General features: G+C 27.8%; 2 protein-coding genes and 1 long non-coding RNA gene across 4 annotated transcripts; all 3 read right to left on the reverse strand.

Annotated features, from left to right (window-relative positions):
- Positions 1 to 1,091: 1,091 nt before the first annotated feature.
- On the reverse strand, positions 1,092 to 4,428 carry LOC114164540 (coiled-coil protein). Its single transcript, XM_028049250.2, has 6 exons — positions 4,049 to 4,428; positions 3,346 to 3,473; positions 2,722 to 2,825; positions 2,476 to 2,563; positions 2,210 to 2,271; positions 1,092 to 1,557 (listed from the first exon to the last, which is right to left on the reverse strand). The coding sequence occupies exons 1-6, from the start codon at positions 4,159 to 4,161 to the stop codon at positions 1,405 to 1,407; spliced, it is 648 nt and encodes a 215-aa protein (XP_027905051.1). The 5' UTR covers positions 4,162 to 4,428; the 3' UTR covers positions 1,092 to 1,404.
- Positions 4,429 to 6,728: 2,300 nt separating this feature from the next.
- Positions 6,729 to 8,304, reverse strand: LOC146883970 (uncharacterized). Its single transcript, XR_014984383.1, has 3 exons — positions 8,119 to 8,304; positions 7,941 to 8,007; positions 6,729 to 6,893 (listed from the first exon to the last, which is right to left on the reverse strand). It is a non-coding gene; the product is annotated as an uncharacterized LOC146883970 (long non-coding RNA).
- A 2,668-nt stretch (positions 8,305 to 10,972) lies between these two features.
- Positions 10,973 to 17,347, reverse strand: LOC114164672 (sulfite exporter TauE/SafE family protein 3). Of its 2 annotated transcripts, none has more exons than XM_028049412.2 (12): positions 16,734 to 17,347; positions 15,267 to 15,426; positions 14,133 to 14,333; positions 13,997 to 14,061; positions 13,204 to 13,231; positions 13,022 to 13,104; positions 12,854 to 12,940; positions 12,702 to 12,755; positions 12,365 to 12,586; positions 11,766 to 11,859; positions 11,387 to 11,527; positions 10,973 to 11,281 (listed from the first exon to the last, which is right to left on the reverse strand). In XM_028049412.2, the coding sequence occupies exons 1-12, from the start codon at positions 16,923 to 16,925 to the stop codon at positions 11,199 to 11,201; spliced, it is 1,410 nt and encodes a 469-aa protein (XP_027905213.1). In that variant the 5' UTR covers positions 16,926 to 17,347; the 3' UTR covers positions 10,973 to 11,198. The 2 variants fall into 2 exon arrangements, with proteins under 2 accessions (XP_027905213.1, XP_027905212.1); XM_028049411.2 differs by having other exon boundaries at positions 13,022 to 13,110; positions 16,734 to 17,346.
- Between the last annotated feature and the right edge of the window lie 6,938 nt (positions 17,348 to 24,285).

Raw genomic sequence — 24,285 nt, forward strand, 5'->3', positions numbered from 1 at the left:
TTCTATTTTGGAGTTCGTTTATTTATTAAGATGCATAATATAAAAACCTCTCTGCCTGACAAAAAATATTTAAAACACAACTAGCCTTTCTCTGTTTGTTCTCTCACCCACTATCTTGATCAGTTAGTAACTGGCATAAATCCTACTTCGTGCTTTATCACACCTTAATTTACAGTTACTAACATTAATATATACATACCCACACACACTAAAAGAGAAGAAACTCGGATAACATTAATATGACTTGCAACTGATACTGTATTTTTAGTAATTTTCTACGAAATGTAATTTTAATTTAGTTAGTAATAAATTATAAAAATGTTATATTAATGATATATTTTCAATTATATAATAACATGATGACATAAAAAAAGATATTGAATGTTTCTCACTTAAATGTATAATGAAAATTTAAATTGTACATTCAATTTTTATTTGTACACATAAAACATCATTTTCAAATTGGTACAGGTTTTCTTAACATGATTTATGAAAACGAAATTTTAAATTCAACAGTGAATTTTGAAAATATTCTTACATTGTCTGAGTTATGTTTTCCATGTCAAATGTTACAAAATGAGATTAAAACCATACATCCTAAATTTCAAAAATAAGACTGAACTAAAATAGTGAACTCTGATATATAAATGAAAGTTGCGACATATCTTAATATTGTTAGTATAAATATCATATCACATTATCTCACCAAATAACAAATTAAAGAATAGTTGTGACTATTCTCTATCTTTATACAGCCCTTATCTTATGAAAGTGTAAATACAGCTATAATATTACTATAATTGACTATTATTACCTTATCATCAACTTAGAAACGAATGTGCAGACGAACAAAATATCATCGTTCTGTTACAAGATTTCATGGGCAACATACAAACATTCATATACCAATGCTAGTGAACAAACCTTACTGGGTACGGTCTCAAGCTAAAATGGTGTTCTATTAGTTTTAATATCAACAATAAAAGGCTTTTCTGCCCGTACCATCAACACTGGAGATCATTTTGCAACAATTTCGCAAGCGGGGAAAATAAAATTAAAAAGGGGAAACTAAATTCTAAACGAGCCAAGCGTAAACTGCCACTAAATGTAGCAAGAAATATTTCAGTTTTTGACTCGACTGTGAGAACAATAATATAAAAACCATTGTCCCAAGCAAGGTTATAGATAAGGTACATTGCCTTTGCGAAGAACATAGTCCAATCATTCCGTTCCCCCCACCCCCCTCTTTTTCTCTATCTGATCACAGTTGGGTAAACACATTACTTGGTTTCTTCAAGAAAGATAACATAATGCAGCTTCAGATTCCAGAAGTAATCAATATATAGATCTGCCAGATAGCAAGTTGATCGCCACTCATCTGCCTAAAACCCAATAATCAAATGCTTACATGAAATCCTCCTCCAGTTCCTGCAATGATTTGCTTCCAGATGCAATTTGTTTGTTTGATGTCATATTTTCAGCAACCATCAAACCCTTGTAGCTCCGAAGCTCTGCTTGTCTCTCCTTGTCGAGTCTTTCCAATTCCTCACGGCGTTTCTGAATGGAAAAACATGTGGGTGAATGAAAAAAAATATTCAATAAAATGTTTTCATAGTGTCTTAGAAGAAAGATTGAAATCATAAACAAGCAGGAAGGCACCAATATAACGTATCAATTAAAGTATAGTAATTAACTTTCACCTATGCTACAGCTCAAAGCAGACGTTTGATTTTCATCATACATTTTTTACAGAGTCAGACTTCCTAGAAACATTGAGCAGGATCTTCTAGTCCTTAACAAAGTTAACAGACAAAACCCTAAGGGAAGAAAGCTAAAAAGTGACACATAACTCAATTGGTGCACGTGGACAAACAAAGATGATAATTTTAAAAACTATGAATCAGAAAGGTAAGCAACATGGTGGTTGATGCTCCAACAGTATACAAATATTTCAATTACATCCACTGATATAATAACAAATTACCAGATGAGCTTAATAAGTTACGAACTACTCGAGAAGTTAAGCTAACTAAATGATGAGGTTGGCTGAAAGCGTACAACATATTCTCACTGCCAATCCATCAAAATTAAAGTATACTTTCAAATCCAAGTCTATCAATATAATCGACTATGCTTAAATACTGAGGTTAGTGACAGCAATGATTTTGTTGTGTGCATGAATTAAGAAAAGAAAAAGAACAATACTCACCTTTTCTCTTAATTGTTGTTTTCTCTCAGCTCGTTCAGCTGCATTAACTGCTTCTCGCTCAGCTGATGCACACGTACCAAATCAGATTTGTAAAAATATTATACATGATACACCATAAAGGGTAAATAGCCAAGATAACCTATAAAACATAAAGGTGTGCACCATTTGCCTCCTCGTCCAGAAAAAAATTAGCATTTTTACTATCCAAACTTAAATGTTCTAAAGAAAATATTACTCAAAAGAAATGAAGCAAACTTATTAAGTACCTTTCAAATCAGGTTTCCTTTCCACTTTTGTCTTGTTTAGCCTGTTAACAATCTCATTTATCCTCTTCTCAACTCTCACTGTTCGAACCTAAAATGCACGAAAACAAGAAAATGATACTCTCTTAAAATGGAAGCTCAACCATTTAACTACCCACCCACCCACTCTGAAAAACAAAAATAAAAAACACAAAGAACTAAAAAGGTGAGAAAGAATATTAAAAAGATTCAACTGTGAAAAACATTCACCATTTTTGAATTGTGAAAACCAACTTGACCAACATCCATTGAAGCAGTTTTCTTTAAATTAGACCATGGAGTGTAAACAACATCAACATTGTTCACTTTATTCCCTGCCATGAATAAAGAAAAATGATAAGCACTACGCACATAGTACGAGCAATTAGAAAGATACATATGAAAGTCAAATAATAACTGCATATATGTTTTTGAAATAGTAAGAGAATAGCCTTACCGAATTCCATTTGTAAACATAGATCCTGTTTGGATAAATCTCTCTGTAAACACTCATAGGAGCAGAAAAGAAGAAAGGTACAATACATTGAACTTCTCCTATAAACTAAAATCAACTTATGCACCTTAGATTCTGAAGAAATGAAATGAATGAGTTTCTATAAAAGTTAAATGCATAAGCTGATTTTAACTTATAGGGGAGACTTAATTCATTTTACCTTCTCATTTTCTTTTCCTATAAGTGCTTAAGGAAAAAATAATCCAAACAATACCACAACTAATGAAACCTTAATAAGGATAAAGTACCATGCTATTTAAAAGCTTTTGCAATAACACATAAATTTGGCAGCTAAATCAATTAAACTAATAAACCAGAGGAATATACTGTCAGGCTTTCACCTTGAATTGAATTTGCTTTGACAAGCTGAGCACAGTCTTCCAGTAAACCTTCACTCATGCCATCAATAGTCTGGCCTTTGTGCAGCCGGACATACACATGGGCTGAAGACATTTTATCAACATGGAACCTACAATAAACAAACTTTGTCAATAAAGAACCTCGGTGAATGAAAAGAAAAACAACACAACTATCTCAGCAAGCATTAAATCAAAACAAAAAGAAAGCAGTCGCCATTAAAGGAAACAAACTTAAGAAAAAACGAGTGAAGAAATTACTATCTTCCAGAACAAATAGCCACAAGCAACATCACATCCCCAAAATGGGTTGCCCCTTACACGAAAAAAACTCAATTTTCGTCCCCCGGACAAAATAAATACAGTGTTCTTAAAACAACAGAATTGGTTGAATCCCAATTCTAAACAAACCCGACTACTGCACGGTAATAATATTGAGTATTAACCACAAAAATCGACAATCCTTCTCTTTCAATTAGTGATGCAAAAATCGAGGCCAAACAGCACAGAAACCTCTGCTACACAAACGACACAACTGGTAATCAAATCAAATCGCGTTCAAGACCAAGGCCAAGAGTAGAATTTCTACCGGAAGCAGAGAATTTGAGGAAACGAAAAAGAAATCAAGAAATTGAAAAAAAGAGAGCGAGACAGAGAGAACGAAGATAAGAATGAACGTTGGGGTTACCAGATATCTTCGGGAAAACCGTATTTGATGAGCTCCTCGTTCTCGAACTTGTCGAGACCCATGAAGATAGTGTAATCGCCGGCTTCAGGACGCGCCTTGAAGTAGAACACCATCGTGCGTGTGTGGCGTTGTTTGGACGCAGAGGTTGAAGAAAGGGTATGCGGTTAGGTTAGGGTTCTGAATGGGAACTGTTGTGTTCCTCAAAACAAATCAAAATTGGGGAATTGCTTTCGCTACACGAATCGCTGCGTAAATCATAAACACCGAACCTTTCTTCTTTTACTATACCCAAATGCGCCGTTGTGTTGTGGTGGGTACAACAAAATACAATTTCTGCCACGAAATTTCCAGATTCTAATAAACTTCAACTGTGGTAACAAATTTCACCAAAATAACAGAAGACACAAATTATATATAACAGGAAAAGATAGACGTGAAAAGATAGACGCTCACCAAATTTACTAATATATACTATAACAATTATTCTTCTTTTTTTATACTATTCTTCTAAAATTCTAAAATAAAGAATCAAAGAATATTTCCGTCTTTAAAATATTATATATATATATATATATATATATATATATATAATAATTTTTTGACAATTAAATTTTGGTTAAATTATACTTTTAGTCTCCATTTTCGTAACAAAATTTGAATTTGGTCCCTCAATTATTTTTTATCTCAATCTGGTCCCTATTTTGGGAAATTTGACCCAATCAAGTCCTTTCCGTTAGTGGTGGAGTAACGGTGTTAAATGGGGTGTCACGTGTCAGCTTCTGGATTTTTTGAATTTTTTTTATTTTTTATTTTTTATTTATTTTTTATTTTTTATTAATTTTTTTAAAATTCTTAAAAAAATTAAAAATTTTGTCATGTGTCAAGCTGACATCGTGCCACGTGGCAGTGACAATGCCACGTGTCACTATTTGGGAAGTGTCATTTTCTCATTATCAATTTGGTTCCTGTATTTTATCTTTTGTCTCAATTTAGTCCCAATTTTTGTAAAAATTATGCAATTTCGTCCACCTCCAAATTGAAACAAAAATTATAAAATGTTATACAAATATTTTTATTAAATTTGATTTTTTTATTCAAATTGATATTTTTATTATATATTTTCAATAAAACCAAGTTTCTTTAAATTTGTTTCACATTAAATTTTACTTAAAATTGTTTTCAAATTTTAAATTTATTTATTTTTTATTGTTACATAAACTAGTTAATTTTTCTTAAATTATATAATTTTTATTTTTATACTAACTAAAATATTTGTATAGAAATTATTGAATTTTACACATTTTAAAAATATGCAATTATTTAAAATATAAATTCAAATAAAAAACAATATTAAAGTATAATAAAATAAAATATCAATATAATTTATGAATTTTTTTATTAATATTATTTTCTATTAACAACTTTAAAACAATTTTAAATAAAGTTTAACGTAAAATATAAATTAAAATAAACTTAATCTTGTTAAAAATATTTACTTGAAATATCAATTTTGATAGAAATATCTGTGCATATTTATATAGAAATTAAATTTGGTTTCAATTTGGAGAGGGACAAAATTGCACAATTTTTACAAAAATTGGGACTAAATTGAGACAAAAAATAAAATACCGGGACCAAATTGAAAATGAGAAAATGACAACTCCCAAATAATGACACGTGGCACTGTCACTACCACGTGGCACTGTCACTACCACGTGGCACGATGTCCGCTTGACACGTGGCAAAATTTTAATTTTTTAAAAATATTTTAAAAAATTCAAAAAAAATAAAAAAAAATTCAAAAAAAAATTCAAAAAATCCAGAAGATGACACGTGGCACCCCATTTAACACCGTTACTCCACCACTAACGGAAAGGACTTGATTGGGTCAAATTTCCCAAAATAGGGACCAGATTGAGATAAAAAATAATTTAGGGACCAAATTCAAATTTTATTACGAAAATGGAGACTAAAAGTATAATTTAACCTTAAATTTTAACAATTTTTTATATACAAATTTTGACAACTTCATATCATTTTTTAAATAAATTTGTACTATTTTATTTTTTCAGAAAATATCTCAAGTTATAAAAAAGATTATTAAAACTTAATAGCAAAAATATCGTTGTCATATATATATATATATATATATATATATATATATATATATATATATATATATATATATATATATATATATATATATATATATATATATATATATATATATATAAAGGTAAATCATCATTTTCCAACTTGAGTGTTCTTACTTTTTTCAAATTAACAGTTCCTTATATTATTTTACTGTAATTTGGACATTTTTAGGTTTAACTTGGATTTTATTTTTTTTGGATTATGGTAATTAAAAATACCATTACGTCACCCTATACATCATTTGCCGTAAATATAAATAAATTTATAAACTAAAAAATTTATTTATGTAGTAAATTTTGTACATAATTTTTTTATACAAAAGAAAAATAGTTTTTTGTTTACTGATTTTGGTTTAGTTGGTGATGATGTTGGAGCTTTTAGTTTAATATAGTTGTTGTAACATCCCATTTAATAGTTTTCACACTACTAAATCAAACATTATATTATGATCGAGCAAAACAGGTAGTAAGATATAATTGACATATAATTTATATGTATGAATATAAAGTTAGTACAGTCATCCAAAAGCCACATGAAAACACTCATGGTAAGAGTAGGTACAAGAAAATGCTAAATTGCACAACTCTAAAACTTTACAGCATCAAACCTAAAAACTACAACGGAAACGCGAAAATTCTCAGTAAAGTGTCAACTTCTGCTCAGAAGGGGGTATCTTCATCTGGTTTCTGCTCTGCTCACACCAACCATAGGTGATAATTGCAAAGGATAATATACAAGAGCAAGCAAACACAAACAAGAAGGGTAAGCTAACGGAAACGAGAGACACCAATAAACTTCACAATTAGAAATATCATTCATAACACATAATTCAATTATAAATTTCTAGACTCGATATCTGGATTGTGTAAGCGAGATTGGAGCTCTTGGTGGCTTGCGCCTGTAACGGTTCCCAGACTCTGTAGAGTCTGGACACATGGAGTATTCACCCGACCGTTCCTAGGGTAAGTCCCTTTCGCGTCTAGGACTGGATCAAGTCCAATGACTAGGACCTCCTGTTACTCCTCACGACATAATCCATTATACTCTATTTGAGCATGAATGATTATTGGAGTTTCAGGATACCAACCAATATGGATTCCTCACGTCCTTACACACACTATAAATTCACTTGAATTTCCCTTGAAATTCTATTTCAACCACAACTCCTCATAATTTATATTCATCCAATTTCGTCATGCAATACATCGATAATGACATTTCAACCATACAAGGTCTGATTTACACAAAGCTACATTAAAACATGCATTCTCACTAATGAAAACAGAAACTAAAGCACCCCTACTGTAGTGGCTCTCGCTCAAGCTAGAAAATCTAGCCCAGGCGAGAGGCCATCTCGCTCAGGCGAGCCAGTCTCGCCTAGACAAGACCCTAACAGTGGCAAAATAAGAAACTTGGGCGAACTCTCGCTCAGGCTAGACTGATTCGCTTAGACAAGATCGTCTCTTGCTCAAGCGACCCCAGCTCGCCTAGGCGAGACTTCGCACAGGAACAGAGGTGTGTTTCCTGGTGTTTTCGCTCAAGCGAGAGTCACTCGCCTAGGCGAAAATACCAGGTCACGAACTTGTTCCCACATGCAGTAGCCCAGTTTTCCTCATACACAATTCAATCACTCACCACAAAATGCAATTCAAACATCAATTCAACAATTAAACATACAATTCAGACCCATCAACGAATTTTCTATGCAATTTGAGTAAAAGGGGTTAGCTTCCCTTACCTTCTCAATAATCACAACCAAATTCAGCTCTCAACTGGAAGATGGTTTGATTTCAGCACTTAAGGAGCTGGAAGGGAAATTTCTAGACGTGAGTATGATTCCTAATTCAACCCAAAAGATTGAAGGACCCAAAATTCAGAAAATTTGAAGGTAAACTGAGAAATTGGAATCAACTTACGCGTAGGGATGGATTGAAAAGCTTGGGGAGGAGATTCTGTGCTAGCCTTAGGTTGGATTGCTGTTACAGAAGGAAGAAAGCAGAATTCAGAAACTGAATTGGAACCCAAACCCCTTTGTTTGTTAGAGAGAAGGAGGAGAAAATGGTGAGGAAGAGAGGTGCAAGATGAGTCGAGTGTTGCTTCTTTGTGAGTGCTAGCAAAGGAAGTACATAGAAAAGAAAAACAAAAGGGGTTCTCACGGTTGCATTTGCTGTTTAAATTTTTTAGTGTTTTGTTGTATTGTTGTTTGTGTTTGTTACTTTTGTTTTTTTAGTGTTGTTGCTTCAGTTTATATTTTTCACTGTTTTGCTATATTACAGTCTTTTTTTTTTGGATTGTTTTTTTAATGTAATTTTGTGATTCATTACTTATGTTTCTAGGTAATAAACACTTAACTTCTTACTGTCTAACATACTCTCATAAATTATAAGTGTAGCTTAAAATAATAACCAACACTAAAAAAACTTTTGCATCAGAGGTTAATGGTGTAAAATTTCTAAACTAAATATTTGTAGATAATTTCAAATATAAATATATTCTTTTAGTGAAAATAAAAAAGTTAAAAAACATATCACGTAGAAAACGTACACGTTTTTTTAAGATTTTGAATATCAATCATGGAGTTAATTCAGATTTCATAAATGAACTTTTTATGTAATTTATGTTTTCTGAAAATATCTATCAGTAGTATTAGAACTAGTAATTTATCTAGTAATAAACTCATACTGGTATAAAAGATGGATTATGATTCATTAACAAACTTTTTTTAATAAAATTTATTTTCTAACACATATCAAACATTTTTTTTTATATCAAATATTTATTTCATTTATTAAAATATTGTCACGTATACTTTATCAAAAATTTGTTAATAAAACTTTATCAAAATATAATTTTTCATAAAAGATATGGTATGTAACTTCTATATATTCAACTTTATTATATATTTATGGTATTCAGGTGATTTTATATTAAAAATCGTTATCTAATTAAAATGTATTTTGGGAGGAATTCGAACTTATTTCAAACTATTCTCTTTTTTGTCTAACACGATGATATAACTTTCCAACATGACAAAAATGTCTTCAACTGGTCTTTATAAATTCTGTTAAGACAACAACCGTTTTACCAAAATAATAATTCATAAAAGATATTTACTTGTTATAGTGATATTGTTTATTTATAAAAACCTGAAATTTTGAATTATGAACTGCGACATCCTTTCCTAAATGTGAAATAATCTGATTTTTAATTTAACTATTATTTAAAAGATATATATTATTAAATTAAAACTTGAATTTTTGTAAAAATAAGAGATATAATCTTAAACATGTATATATATATATATTGTACAATTTTAACGTCATACTCTACAACATAGATCTTCATAATGTTTGGAGAATGAGAAGAAATTTTATTTGTTTATTATTCATTTTTAACTAATAGTGTTATTACCATTAGTCTTCATATAGAAAAAGACTATACAATTTATCATTTTAAAATTATTGGATCGTGTGTAAACGCAAACGTAAGAGTCGAGAAGTTTATATCGTTTGAGGTATTGAATTTTTAACAATATTTGGTTGTCAATGTTATTGAAAATACAACTGTAATAATTCCTGAGAAAGATTTTAGAACATTTGATACCTTCATTTATTTTAAGTGAGATTTTTTAATTTTATTTTTCAATAAAATGATGATAAATATCATGTAAATTATAACATTACAAAATTATATATATATATATACTAGCGTAACACAGGCGCTATCACGCCTGTGTATGCATTAATATTTATTAAAATAAAGTTAAATATATCATAACAGATAAAAGAATAAATATTGATAAATAAAGAATAAGAGAATAAGCAGAGACATATGATTTTATAAAAAGTTTGTAAAAGTAACGGTCAATTTTTAAAAATTTAATAAATTATTATATTTAAAGGGTAAAATCGGTATTTTGAAAAGTGGACACAAAAGGAGAATCCCCTTTATATATTGTTATAGATATAATATAATATTTTTTTTAAATGTAAAAAATCTACTTTATTATACTTTATAAGTATTTAAAATAATTTTGTGGGCTAGTCCAATAAATGAGTTTAATCAATTTATAAAAAAATAATTCAATATCATTTCATATTACATAATTTCACAGGTCACATTTTTCATTACAGTATTCAATTTTCATTTACAAAATAAATGACAAATAAAATAATAAATATTAAAATCAAAAGATGTAATTAAATTAAATAACAATATTTTTGTGTCTAGTTTTTTTAATAAAAATAATGATATTATGATTTTCATTTAACTTTTATTTTTTATTTTTTGATATAATTTAATTAATATAGATAAAAAATTAGAATCTCATTTAACTTTTATTTTTTATTTTTTGATATAATTTAATTAATATAGATAAAAAATTAGAATCATAATATAATTTTTTTTAAAATAACATGGTGCAGTACTCCGTCGTCGCTGAAGGAGGAGCTTACGCGTTAGGGTAGGGTAGATGTTGTTGACGAATTAAAATAATGGCTACTTTCTTAGTATTCTAAAATTCATAATTTTTATATAAAACATAAATATTAATTATTTTATGTTTGAAATGTAAGTGCTTTTTTTTATATATTTTACAATTATATCGTTCAAATTATTTTTATATTTTTCATTGACATTATTTTAGACCATTTTTATATCTTTTATTATTGAATTTCGTTGACATTAACATTATTTTCAACTGTTTGGTATTATTATAATAACGTTTGTTGTCATTAAATAATAGAAAGAAGTAACTATTTAAGTAGTTCATTAAAAAAATTTAAAAGTGGTTGTTATTAAAAAAAATATAAATCAACAAAATGAATATTCGGAATATTTCCCTCACTACATCACTTCACAACAACTATCCATATAATGACACATCACCAACATAGTTGAAGCCATGCCAATAATTGAAAGTCAATTTTGGCAACAGGAGATTTGGCCTCACCAATAATGCTGCAAATAGGACAGAATAATATTTCAAAATTCGCTATTATCCATACTTGCAGAGATTCTCAAATCCCATGTACTCATGATTCTCTATTTTGTGTATCATATTTGCAATACCAACTCCACCTAACATGCGAGCCAAAAACGATTCAAAATTCATCAGCACATGCACATTAACATTATAATTAGCAAGTTTTCACCAAAACCAAAAGAATTGCATGCGATTCTCACCTAATGAAACTGCACTGATAAATATTGTAGAAGCTAGAATGAAGATAATAAGAGATGCTCTTCCAAAAAGGATGATCATTTTTCTCACAATGTGCTGTCCAACTACAGCAGCAATGACAGCCACAAGAGTGAAGTATCCAGCTGTGGAACATTTACCAAAATTTTGTTATAAAATTTTATATAAAAAGTTTTTTTTTAATTTTTTTTAAGTTTGAATTGATTTATAATTATTTTGTGGATAACTATTCATCGAAATGAAAAAGATTTTATAAAAGAAATTGATAACAATTTTTTTAATAGCATTAAATTAATTAAATAAATGAATCGCATCACTTTATGCTATTTTTAAGAGTTAATTTTGAAGTTCTGGGGCACTAACCATAAGGAACTGGAAAACGTTTCAAGAGATAGTATTCTATAACTGACATAGATGAGGAGAAGGTCATGGCAAAGGTGGCTGTGGCACTTGACACCTGCACATAAGACGTTGAATCGTTTTAGTAACAGAAATAAACTTCTTTCATCTGCTTCTACGCTCACCAAATATCATTTCATATTTGCAATCATAGATACTCTAAATTTACATCTCTCACGCATTGCTTCATATATTTACATATCTCCAAACATATCCTTCGTAACAACTTCGCATTTTCAACATAAAATTCGATATTAACAGTGACGAATACTATTATCATAAATCTAACAAATAATAAATCTCATTAGAATTGATTTTGGACGATTCTAATACTAGATTCAAGTATGAGTTTAAGTCCCGCATTGAGTAAAAATGAATAAATTGAGGAACATGTAAGGATCAATATCCATAAACCCATTGTCTTATAAAATTTTGAGTTAAAAGTGGTGTGAATGCCTTATATGTAGGTTGGGCTCGTGCTTATTAGTGTAGTATCTTTCCGATATCCTTTCTCGAAACACCCGAACACTTTCTAAGATAAGATTTACATTTATAAAACTAACCTGAGGTGGGACTCCGAGCTCGAGAAAAAGTGGACCCATAACGAATCCTCCTCCTAGTCCCAACATGCCACCAACTACGCCAGCAAGTATGCCAAAGACACAATAGACAAATAGCTGTAAAACAGTGAAATCTTTCCCTTCTTCTCCGATGGAAGCTATTACTCTGCGTCCACTGAACAAGGCAGCTGCCTCATATGCAGTTACCCCAATCGAGACAGGAATCTGCAGAACATGGAAACCATGTTTCGAAAGGTTTAAAGATGTTGTAACAGACAGTTTTCTGACAGAAGAATTGTATAAGAGTAAAGCTATGGAGGAATGTCCCGAAAACAATTACCTGTAACAAGTTCAGTACCCAATACCATGTTGAACAAGTAGTCGTGTAGTTTTCCTGTCCATAATAGCACATTATTTTTTATCCCTAGTTAGAAAAGTTGCATGGTGTAAAAGGTACAAAGTGTTGTTTGTTAGTAGACATGAAAGAACAACCTTGGCAATCTGTAATGCAAGGAACGAAACCCAAACAAACATAAGAAGTCCAAACTCCTTCCAACATACGTTTTCAATAATAGTGACCTGCAGAATCCACATTATTAGATATAAAAGGAAAATCAGGAAGTTCATAAAAGAACACAGTGGAGAAGAGAATATAGTGACCTCATGTTCAATGGTGACACTCTTGATGTCCTTCACAGCGACACCATTTGGCCCACTTGGAAGAGGCTTGTATTCCACTTCAGCTGAAGCTACACCAAAATGAAAGTTGCAACATAAGAAAAAAATTGTTCCGGTAAAACTTAAATATGATTTGGTGTACGTTGATGAATATCTGAACTCACCGTTTGATTGTTGCCGCCTAGCAGCTTCCTAGATTGATACAAAATGTCAAACAGTTAGCCCTCAATTCCAGGTTATATACACCAAAACAGTGCTCTCTTCTTGTTAATTATATTGAAAGATACAAAGTCAGTAACAAAACAATACTTCTTTTTAGTGTCAGTGTCCAACTTATATCCAAAATTAAAATTCATTCATGACCAATATTTTAATATATTTTAATTTTTAAATTTAAAAAATAAATAAATATTATCCTTTTAGTTAAATGATATTAACTTTTTTTTAAGTGTTAAATTATATTCTAAGCTAACATTCAAGTGAATTTGAATTTTTTGTTGAGTTTTGTATTATTCTTTGTTGTGTTTTCAAAATATATTAATAACCATTAATTTTTAATTTTTAAAATATACTAAAAAATTTTTAAAGTATTAATATAGTGTATTTTTAGCGTTCAACACAAGATAACATCTAAAAATTCAACATAGAATTTGGAAATTTGGACTTGATCGGAATTGTTGCATCATTTAATATGTTCCAGTTTAAATAACAATATGAAATACCATTAACTCATAAAAAAATAATGTTATTAGATTAAAAGGATTATATCCATTCATTATTATTAACATTATAAAAATAAAGTGTATCAAAATTTAAGAGAAAAATAAATTTCAATTTCGCGTGCATCCAAGTTGAGAAAGCAAAAAACATATTTAACTGAATTATTTATGTTATATAGTTATGGGAAAGTGTGAGGTAAAAAATGGAAGTGAAAATATAAATGAAGTTAAGCAAGACCTTTTTCATTATGGTTTCCTTTTTCCAGGTTTCAACCCCCTTACAGAATGCTTTTGTTGAGGTGCCTGCAAGACAATAAAATGAGTTAAAAAATATAAAAGTGGCAAAGAAAAATGGCAGCTTCAATGATTGTTACCTAGAAAGAGAACAATAAGCAATATTGTGACTATCCAATCAGGAAATACAACATTGAAGGCTACTCCAATGCTGATACCCAGCATGAGCATTGGTTGAATGAGAAGAGCCAAATCATAGTCTATGATTGGCTTATTCATCGTAGGATGCCTCAGTTTAAGGTTGTAGTAAACCGTTGACACAGCTGCACCCATGATCATACCTGTAATAAACATTACGCACATGATGATCGTTAGAAATCTAAAGTGTAAGTTTTAAATTTTGTTAATATTTATTTTTTTCGGTGAAATTTTCTCAGTAAACCTAACGATGATTAAAGATAGTGAACTCTTAAAGTTGTAAGTCTTTTATTTCTCTTTTTATAGTGCGTTTGAATATAACTAAAGAAAATAGAGAATGATACGAACAACCAGAAAACTTTTTAGCTTGGCCGAAGAAAAAGAATGGGAAATAAAAGAGAGAAAAAATCAATGATTTTCAAAATTTAAATTTAAATATAACATTTTTTTTTCATTTTTTCTGTAATCTTAAATGTAATTTTAATCCTTGAAATATAGTCTTAATTTATCTGAGTCCTTATTTTTTAATCTTGGTAAAAGTTCCGCTGTTTAGTTTCAGTAGTTCTAGTAGTTCTTGTATTTTGTTTTAATTTTTGTAAAATTACTATTTTATTTGTTTTAAATTAGTCTGTTTGAAAAAAAAAGGGAATTACGTTTTACATTATATGAAAAAAAAAATTAGCAGGAATTAAAATAAAACAATAAGAGAACTGAGACAAAAAATAAAGTTACAAAAGCCAAAAAATTAACAAATATTTTGTAAAATCCAAAGATAAAAAATATGGGACAAAAACATATCTATTTATTTTTTTTACTTCAATATTTTTTTCTTCCTCATTTTACATTGATCTACCAATAGTAGGATTATGTCGGCCGGGGGATATTAATTATGGCAGATTTTTATGATTTTAGAGTACTTTAGGGTTGACTTTGAATAGTTAAAAATGAAAAAAGTACCATGAAAAACACAACATATTTATTTATAAAAGGTATAAAAGAGTGTAATTAAATTGTTTATCTTAAGTAAACCGTAAAACTAAAAAAATTAAAGAACGCATAATCGTGATTAATCTTACATTTAGAAATAGCTGTGGCTGATTTAGGATCAAATCCAATGATTAGACTGAGCATAGGCACGAATATGCCTCCTCCACCAACACCACCCACACTTCCAAAAGCCGCACCACAAAACCCAACAAATGTACTCACAACAATTTGCCATCCAAATTCCAAATCCTGCAAACAAAAATGTTTTTTTTTACAACACTTCTGTCACTTTACAACTCACTTTCACAAATATTTTAATTATTAAAAAAATTAACTTTTATATTTGTTAAAAATATATATATAAAAGAATAAAATAATAAATATAAATTCCATGTAAAAATTTGTTCTGAAAATAATAGTAGCATCGTCATGTGAAAGTAACAACACCATAACTTTTCTCTTGCTTGCTATACCATTGTATCTATCTACTTTTCCATTTTCAGTTTATAGGAGAAGAAAACAAAACAGAGCTCCAATTTGTTTTTTCTTTAACTAACTAAGAAATCAACAGAACAAAAATAGAACAAAAAAAAAATCCTTCTATTTTCGCTTTCATTTAGATAATTTATTTTTCTCAAATAACCCACATATACTATCCTGAAAACATTATTTTTCTTAGATTGTTCATAATTAAAGTAAAAAAAAAAACTATTTAAATAATCCTAAAATATATAAGAAATCATGTTAAACAGTACCTGAATATTATTGAAATACATTACTTTTAAACTAAAATGATAAATATTTCAATAGTTTAAAAATTATTTAAGAACAAATGATGAAATTAGTGGGTCATTAAAAAAACTTACTCTTACTTAACAGCATATTTGGAATAACTTAAAAGTTATTTTCAGACATTTTGTTGAAAAACAACCGAAAAATTTCAGAAAATTTGTTAATTTTCAACTATGTTTATCTTTTCTGAAATTTCCATTTTCTGCCCATACAACTCTGCTGTACAAAAACTTTTTTTCATTATTTAAACATAGGTAATCATCCTCACATTCATTTCCTCAATAAATTTATTCAAACAACAACGAATTTATATTAAGATTCATTGCATGTTAAGTCACTAAAATAATGGAAAATAATTTTTAATTATTAAATTTGGATAATTTTTTCTCTAATTTAAAATATTTGAAGTGTTATTTTTTAAGTGATTTTTTTTTATATTTTAAAATTACTTAATAAAATATTATGCCACCTCTTACATATAAGAAGTTATCAAAATTTAATTTTTAAAATATTATTATCCGAAAATAATGTAATTTTTAAGTTAGCTTTCTGTCTTCACATGGTTATGTTTCTGATCCAATCATCGAATCGGAACATTTGTGAAGTGAATCATCAAAATGACAAGCAAAAGCAAATCAGACAGGTCAAATGAAGTTATCGCTTTCCCAATCCAAAAATAAAACAAAACCAAATCCCATGAATTTTCTGTGTCTTTGTCTTCAAGAAGAACGAAACCAAGAATTCAAAAGAGATGAAGAGCTTACCGGCCACACGTGATGATACCCTGTATCCTCAGATTGCCACAAGAAATTAACAACTCTCGTGAGAAAATTCTGTGCAGGATCTTCGGTAACATTAAACCGTGCCACCTCCATTCTCGTAATGCTTCTTTCTGCAGAAGCCATCGCGAAAACGCACGCAGAACAAAACAACAACACAATCCATGTGGATCCCATACGCTTCTTTCCTTCAGAGAAATTGAATTTGGAATTTGTTCTGTAATCAACAGAGTCTCTGTTTGACCGGAAGAAAGACTCGATCGGACGAAGAAAAGAAGATGCGAAGAAAAAACTTGGCTGAATTGGATGAAGCTATTTTCTAGGAACTAATTTTGAGAAACACCGATTTTATAAATTTTTGTTCCTCGGAAAACGAATCAGCAACCTCCCAAGAACTTTCACTTTTTGCGTGACAAAAAATACCGTGAAAAAAAAAATGTAGAAAACAAGAAAAAGATTAAATTAATAAAGAAAATGAACAAAGGATGTTCACAGCAATTTTCTAGCAGTGAGTGGATTTATCAGCAGCGAAGTTTGCGCTGTCTCTTTCTCTCTCTGTCTCTTTCTCTTTCTCTACTGATTCGTATTCTGTGCCATGCTACCTTAGCTTCAATTTATAAAGATCCAAAATAATTGAGACTCTGATATTTACATGTTTATAATGTTTATTTGTAATTTCAGCCAATTTTTTATCTAAAAGTGTTTACAAAAAAGCTGGTCTAAATAAGTCAATAATTACACCTTCCATATTCACACACTGCATGAACAACCTATATATATTTTATAGAAAAAAAAATTCACCACGTGTAAGATTTATTCGACCCCCATAAAAACACACAAATAAAGTAAAGTAGGTGCATAAATAGTTACGATGTACCGATACTTTAATTTGGGTTACATATTGGTATCTAATAATTTAGAATACTTTATCGATACTAATAAGTGAAGTATCTCATTTACAAAATCGTAGTACAATACAATAAAATATTTGAATAATGATCAATTTTAGTAACAAAAATAATTAGTTACTTTATAGTGACCAATTTAAGTATCAATTTAAAAACTAAAATTATTGGCAACTAAAATAGTTCCAAAAAATTATAATTAGTCTCTAATTGATAATTAAAATAATTTTTATTATAAATTGATTTCTAAATTTGTCACCGACATTAGTTATCAAGATTTTGACTACCAAAATAATTGATTTTTAAATTAGTCACTAACATTAGCTACTTGGCTACCAAAATAATTAGTCTATAAATTGGTCTCTAATTAAGAAATTGGTCTCTAATATAATTTTGTTACTAAAATTGGTCATTATTTAAGAGTTTTCTTAGAGTGTTACTTTTATGATGACAATAATTTATATTTTTTATGTTAATAACTTTAGTACATATAGTTTTAATTTGAATTAAAACAAGACAATCATATATTTATTGTGTTTTTAAGAATTATTGTACACACTTCTCAATATTCATATATCGCGTATCTATCACGTATCATATCTTATTATTTTTCAAAATAAATATATTGACGTATTAGATATGTGTCATATCCGATCCGATACATGTACTGTATCCGTGCATCATAGATAAAGACACATCGATAGGTAAATTTTACATTAAGAGTATATCTTTATTTGTTAATAATTGAGTTTTATGATAAATATTTAATTAAACATTAATCAAGCAAATAGTAGACACCAAAATATTTAATAAAGGACCCATGGTTTATACCCTAATAAAAGGAAATAAAAAAAAATGTATGATAATTATTATTGGTGATTATTTATGCTTCCAACAAGTTTGGGGTATTCCTTTTGGGAACAAACAGGTCGTGCCCAAAACGGAAAAATTTTCATTCTTATCACACGAATGCAATATTTTCTCATCTTATTTATGGAATGGTTGGGGCAATCATTATTACTAGTGTCATTATAAATAGCAATTATACTTAATATTACACTTCAATTTAAATTTATTGTGATTTTGAAATGTAAAATGATATATGTTCATAAAGAGTTTACAATTTACTTAAGTAGTTAATGTATGTATATGTTGTAAAATATATGCTTTTGTCTTTTCTTTTATTATGGTCTGTAATTTACTACTAATGGAGATTAAAATTATCTGTGTTTGTATTTTGTTTTAAATTTTATTTTGTCTTTAATTAATTTACTATTCATTGTAAATAATTGAATGTCACAAAACAACTCATCTTGTCTGTAAGCTATCCTGAACAAGCGTATGGGCATGGGTCATCTGACAAGTTTATAATAAAAACAATATTTAAAGTTTATAAACATTTAATTGGATCGTTCAAAGTATAAAATAAAATGAATTAAAATTATTTAGTGAAAATGTTAGTTTAAATATTGTTTAAATAAAATAATTACTTTCATGTTTTCATGTAAATTAAGTTGAATAATTTGTAGAACTTAATATAACTCACGTTTTGATAGAATAATTCACAGTCCATACTCATGACATAATAGATCGATGAAATCTACACAAGTGAACGCGTTTATTTGATTAAAAAACAGAGTCACATGAAAGAATTAAAATTGGTCAACTTTGCTTTTAGCCTTGTTTTCGGCCAGATTGAGTGTTTGCATTCTTTAAGAAAAATATTAAAAGATAAATCCAACACGTAATATTTTAATTTTTTTGTTCGATCTAAAGAGAAAAAGTTAAGATTCCTTCCTCAGTATATCGAATTCGAATGTGAGGAATATTCGATTATATTCACAGGAGAATTTTCAAAGACAAAACACCTGCCAAATTTTTATACAAATATAAAAGAAAAAGTTGATATTGTTTATTAATGTTTCACGTTTACAATACTCTTATTCTTTCTTATCCTATAAAATAATAATTTTTTTAAAATATTAAAAAAAATTATGAGAAAAAATTATCAAAATTTAATTATTAAAAAAAAATCTATTTTCTTGACGAGACGTTCTTACGTGGCACAGATGCAGCAATTCACTGGTGTTTTGGATACAAACATTATAAGAGTCAAGAAATCTAAATAAAAACAAAACTTTACCATTTATTCAATTTTATCGGTGATCTAATGTCTGTAAAAAGACAACTCTTTTATTTGAGAATAAGTTAGCAGACATTTGGCAAAAATAGATCCACCATCTTGTTCTTAATAACATTTATTTAAAAAACATCGAATTTGAAATGTTCTACTGTTCCTCTTGCTTGCTATTATTGAAAAGAAATAATATTCTAAAAGCAAATGTACTTTAACTAATTCAAGACAAAGCTTAAGGTTGGCAATATTCTCTATTCATATTGGGATGATAAGATTAAGACACATCACAATCTCATAATGTTGTGTCAGTATTTTAGAAAAGTAAATTTGAAAAATAAGACAAAAAAACAAGAAACTTTAGCCTCACGTTCGATGCTGCTACAATTTAAACCTATGCGATGCGTATAAGTTAGTCTTAATTTCGGTTTTATTTATTTATTTTGATCTGCGTGGGTCTGAGATAAATATTTCAAGAAAAATTTGAATTTCTAGTTTTGTAAATAAAGCGAAAGAGATTAAAAATAAATACCTCAACCAGAGTAATTTAATAAATTTTCTTATAAAATTAATTGTTAATTAAAAAAAATAGTAAATACTTTACACTTATAATATATATAATATAATATACCTTCATTAATGATAGTACGAAGTGCCTATCAAACTGTATAAGTGCGTGATACATGTTCTCACTGTAACATCTGACATTGACAGCCCAACATTACCTCTAATAATGTTCACGCAATCATTGATTTTTTATAAATAAAAAAGTATATATTTATGTCTTATTACGTTTGCGATAATATTATATAAGTTATCAATAATACAAGTCCCCAAGCGCGAGAATTGTGTACCTATAAAATATTACCATGATGTTAAAATTGTCATAAACACACGACATGTTTATTTCCAATAATGAAAAGCGTAATTATGAAAAGAAAGGAGAATAAAAAAATTAAACACATATTTATTAAAATAAAACGGACAAATCACAAGAAATATAAATACTAAATTTCTTAATAAAGAAAAAGAAACTTGCGTAAGAAAGTATGTACGTAATTTAAGTATGATATAAAAGACATAATTATTTTATCTATACCTATAGATATAAAGAGTTCTTCTTTTTATATCCATATTAGTTTTCTACATACTTACAGATCATGATTTAGTAAAAGTATAATGATATATGATTTCTTTTACTCTTATTTTATATTTTTATTTTATAATTGTTGACGTCATTTAATGTAAATTATTAATTAATATATAATTATTTTTTATTTTAAAAAATTAATGACTCATATTAATTCATATTGTGAAATAAAATATGAAAGTCAGATTCTAGAATTAAAATATAATATTTTTTTAAAAAGAATTATGTAAAACAAAAGTTATGTACGTCAAATACTATTTTTATGTTATGAAGAATAGAAAAACAAAATCATTTTTGTGTAGTTCGTGGTGTTTACTCAATTTTGTAACTTTTTATACCATTTATTTATTCTGATGATTTTTCAAAAAATTATATTAGAATGGTAATTTTTTTCACCCCGTACATATTTTTCTTAAACTATTATTATATATTGGTGTTTCATTAGGTCAAAAACATCAATTACATAATATCAATTATGAACCCGAAAAATCAATTGGTGGCAACAGAGAGCACAGTGAGACGTGTAACTTTATATCATCTTTGAAAACTCATATACGTAATCTGCATGCTTCTGAAAATTTAGCAAACAATTATTCTATTTTTATTCAAAGGAATCGGATCATCGAGCAATTTCAGTCTATGTGTGTTTCTAAGAGATAACTAACAAAATATTCTTAGTAGTTAGCAACAAGGATATGTCTTCTTTCGGCATTTGATGATTAAAATATATATTATTTTCATTTAGGAAAAATTCGGATAATGACTTATCAGTCAATGAATAGTAAACATCGAATGATAATTCATTAAAATATAACAATATAATAAATAAAAAAGTAGATAAATAGATGCCACAATAATCTATGTGTTTTCTTAGTAAAAGTATTTATATATTAATATATCATCTGTAACTTAAAGTTATGAGATTGAATGTTATAGACACTGAGTTAATTAAAAGATCTGTCAAATTTATCACAGGGACATGATATTATATGTTAGGTATAATTATTGATTTGATTCTTCAGTTTTTTGAGTTGATTCAATTTAGTTTTTAAATTTTTGAAATGTTCAATTTGGTTTCTGAGTTTTTGAAATATGTAATTTGATATTCTTATTTTTGAAAGTAGTTCAATTTATTATCTTCTGTTATATTGCAGTTAATGTCGTTTATATACTGGTGAACTGTCACTGTGCAATAGAAACGTGAGTAAAGTTTTTAATTTGGTTGTTTGTTTGTTGGGTGTAGTTAAATTATTTTAGTTTCTTTGATGTTTTCTTGATCATGTATATTCAGTATGATATTAAGATTAGTTGTTTAATTTGTTGTACAATAACAATTCATCACTATATAAACGACATAAATTGAGATGTAATAAGAGCTACTAAATTGATCAACTTTAACAAATAAAAATACCAAATTGAATCTTTTAAAAATTCAGAAATCAAATTAAACAAACTCAAAAAAAATTAGGAAACCAAATCAATAATAATACTATATATATATATTATTAATATTTCTCTGAAAAGACATACTTGTAGAATTATTTTTTGTTAAAACTTGAAGATGAAATTGGTTGTGTCCCTCTGCAAAATTCAAAAGATATGTCTGTACGATAAAGCTTAAAGTCACTTTTGGTATTTTATTTGTAAAAAGTCATTTTTCAGGTTTTGTCGTCTCAATTAGGATGGTTTTCATGCCATTTTTAGAAAGTGGGGCTATTTATCAACGTCACCTTACCATTTTTCAGTGTATTGTTGCGTCAAGGATAATCAACATACAAATAACGTATATTTGAAAAAGGAAAATATTTTTTTCCTTACATCATTTCACCCACTGACAACTTATTTTTAAATATTTTAGTTATTGGAAAAATAATTTTTTATTTCTAAACAAAAAATTAAAATTAAAATAATATACGTAAAGAGTGTATAAAATTTGTGATATAAAAAATAATACTATCTATTTTGTAATCGAAATCTGAAACCAAACGCATATCGCATTGAATACATGACCCAGATAACATTATGATTCAACATGTGTCGTGGTTTTAGTCAGATAAAAACCCGTAACATACACGAAATCTTGTTGCACCAACATCGGTTACACTATAAAAAAATTAATTTATAATGTAATAAGTTAGAAAAAAAGAAGTTATGATAAGAAACAAAAAATTAAAATAAACACGACTTTGGATCTCATAAATGTTAGACTTGAGTGGATATTGCTTTAAGAATGATAATAAAAGTAATTTTATATTAGTTCAATATCGCTATCTAATAACGAAAATATCATTTCATAAGTTTAAGACGAGTAACTCGAAAATATTTATATCCTGTAATCTTTTTTATAATAATTATTCTTGTTTTAAAAAAATTATTGTATAATTTTCATAACTTTCTATATACATATTCCTTAAAATTTGATAACACACACACACACACACATATATATATATATATATATATATATATATATATATATATATATATATATATATATATATATATATATATATATATATATATAATTAAAAAAATATATACTGATTAAAAATTTCACAATAACTAATGTAATCGAGTTTGCAATATTTATTATGATAACTTGCACTTTTTGTGTAGTCATGAATAAAAGTAATAATTATAATTTACTAGGAAAAATATGTATTCTATGTTAAATCTCCATAATAATTATAATTTGTTTATGTTTTGTGAAGTATATTTTTTATAATAAATTTGATGTGATGGGGTCGTTTATTTTTTATATTGTTTTTCTTTTTCTTTTATGGTTTTTTATGTGATAACAAATAATGAATTTTCTTGAGTGTTAATATAATTAAGATATTAAAGTTTATAGTACTGTAATAATTATCTTATTAAATAACAATTTTTTGAATTTAAAGATTTATTGTTATTTTATCCTTGAATAATGTTATTATTATTATTATTATCACAAATAGATTATGCGATATTATTTTAGTTTTTTGTTTTCAATATTTAGATTAATGTAATTATTGATTTATATGTATAGGATTATATTCTTAAAAACATTGGGATCCAAAGTCTAATGTGATGGATCCTTCCGGTTTAAAAATAAAAATATAACATCTCTATAATATAACATATTTGCATACAACCTTGCTAGTATTAAGAATACATGTTATTAATTTGTTATACTCATATTTAAGTTCAATGATATGAAATTCTTAATTTCTTGAGATGGGGAGTGGAATTATATTACTCAAAGGCTACCAGCTAAATCTTCCCAATTATATATTTGAAAAAATTAAAGTCTATGATAATAATAATAATAATAATAAGAGAAATGATGTTTTATCATTTCCTTTTCATATA

This window comes from Vigna unguiculata, chromosome 9 (assembly GCF_037176805.1).
Source record: "Vigna unguiculata cultivar grain cowpea cultivar isolate G323 ecotype 2 chromosome 9, ASM3717680v1, whole genome shotgun sequence".
NCBI lineage: Eukaryota > Viridiplantae > Streptophyta > Magnoliopsida > Fabales > Fabaceae > Vigna > Vigna unguiculata.

Excerpts from the sequence above, each read along its gene's own strand:
- LOC114164540 (XM_028049250.2), bottom strand. The coding sequence starts at position 4,161 with ATGGTGTTCTACTTCAAGGCGCGTCCTGAAGCCGGCGATTACACTATC. Across the intron at positions 2,826-3,345 it reads CAAAGCAAATTCAATTCAAG|GGAATAAAGTGAACAATGTT; the intron begins GTGAAAGCCTGA and ends TATTCATGGCAG. Across the intron at positions 1,558-2,209 it reads AACAACAATTAAGAGAAAAG|AAACGCCGTGAGGAATTGGA; the intron begins GTGAGTATTGTT and ends TTTTCCATTCAG.
- LOC114164672 (XM_028049411.2), bottom strand. The coding sequence starts at position 16,925 with ATGGGATCCACATGGATTGTGTTGTTGTTTTGTTCTGCGTGCGTTTTC. Across the intron at positions 14,062-14,132 it reads GCTTATTGTTCTCTTTCTAG|GCACCTCAACAAAAGCATTC; the intron begins GTAACAATCATT and ends ATTGTCTTGCAG. Across the intron at positions 11,528-11,765 it reads ACGTTTTCCAGTTCCTTATG|CTGGATACTTCACTCTTGTG; the intron begins GTTAGTGCCCCA and ends AATGTTCCACAG.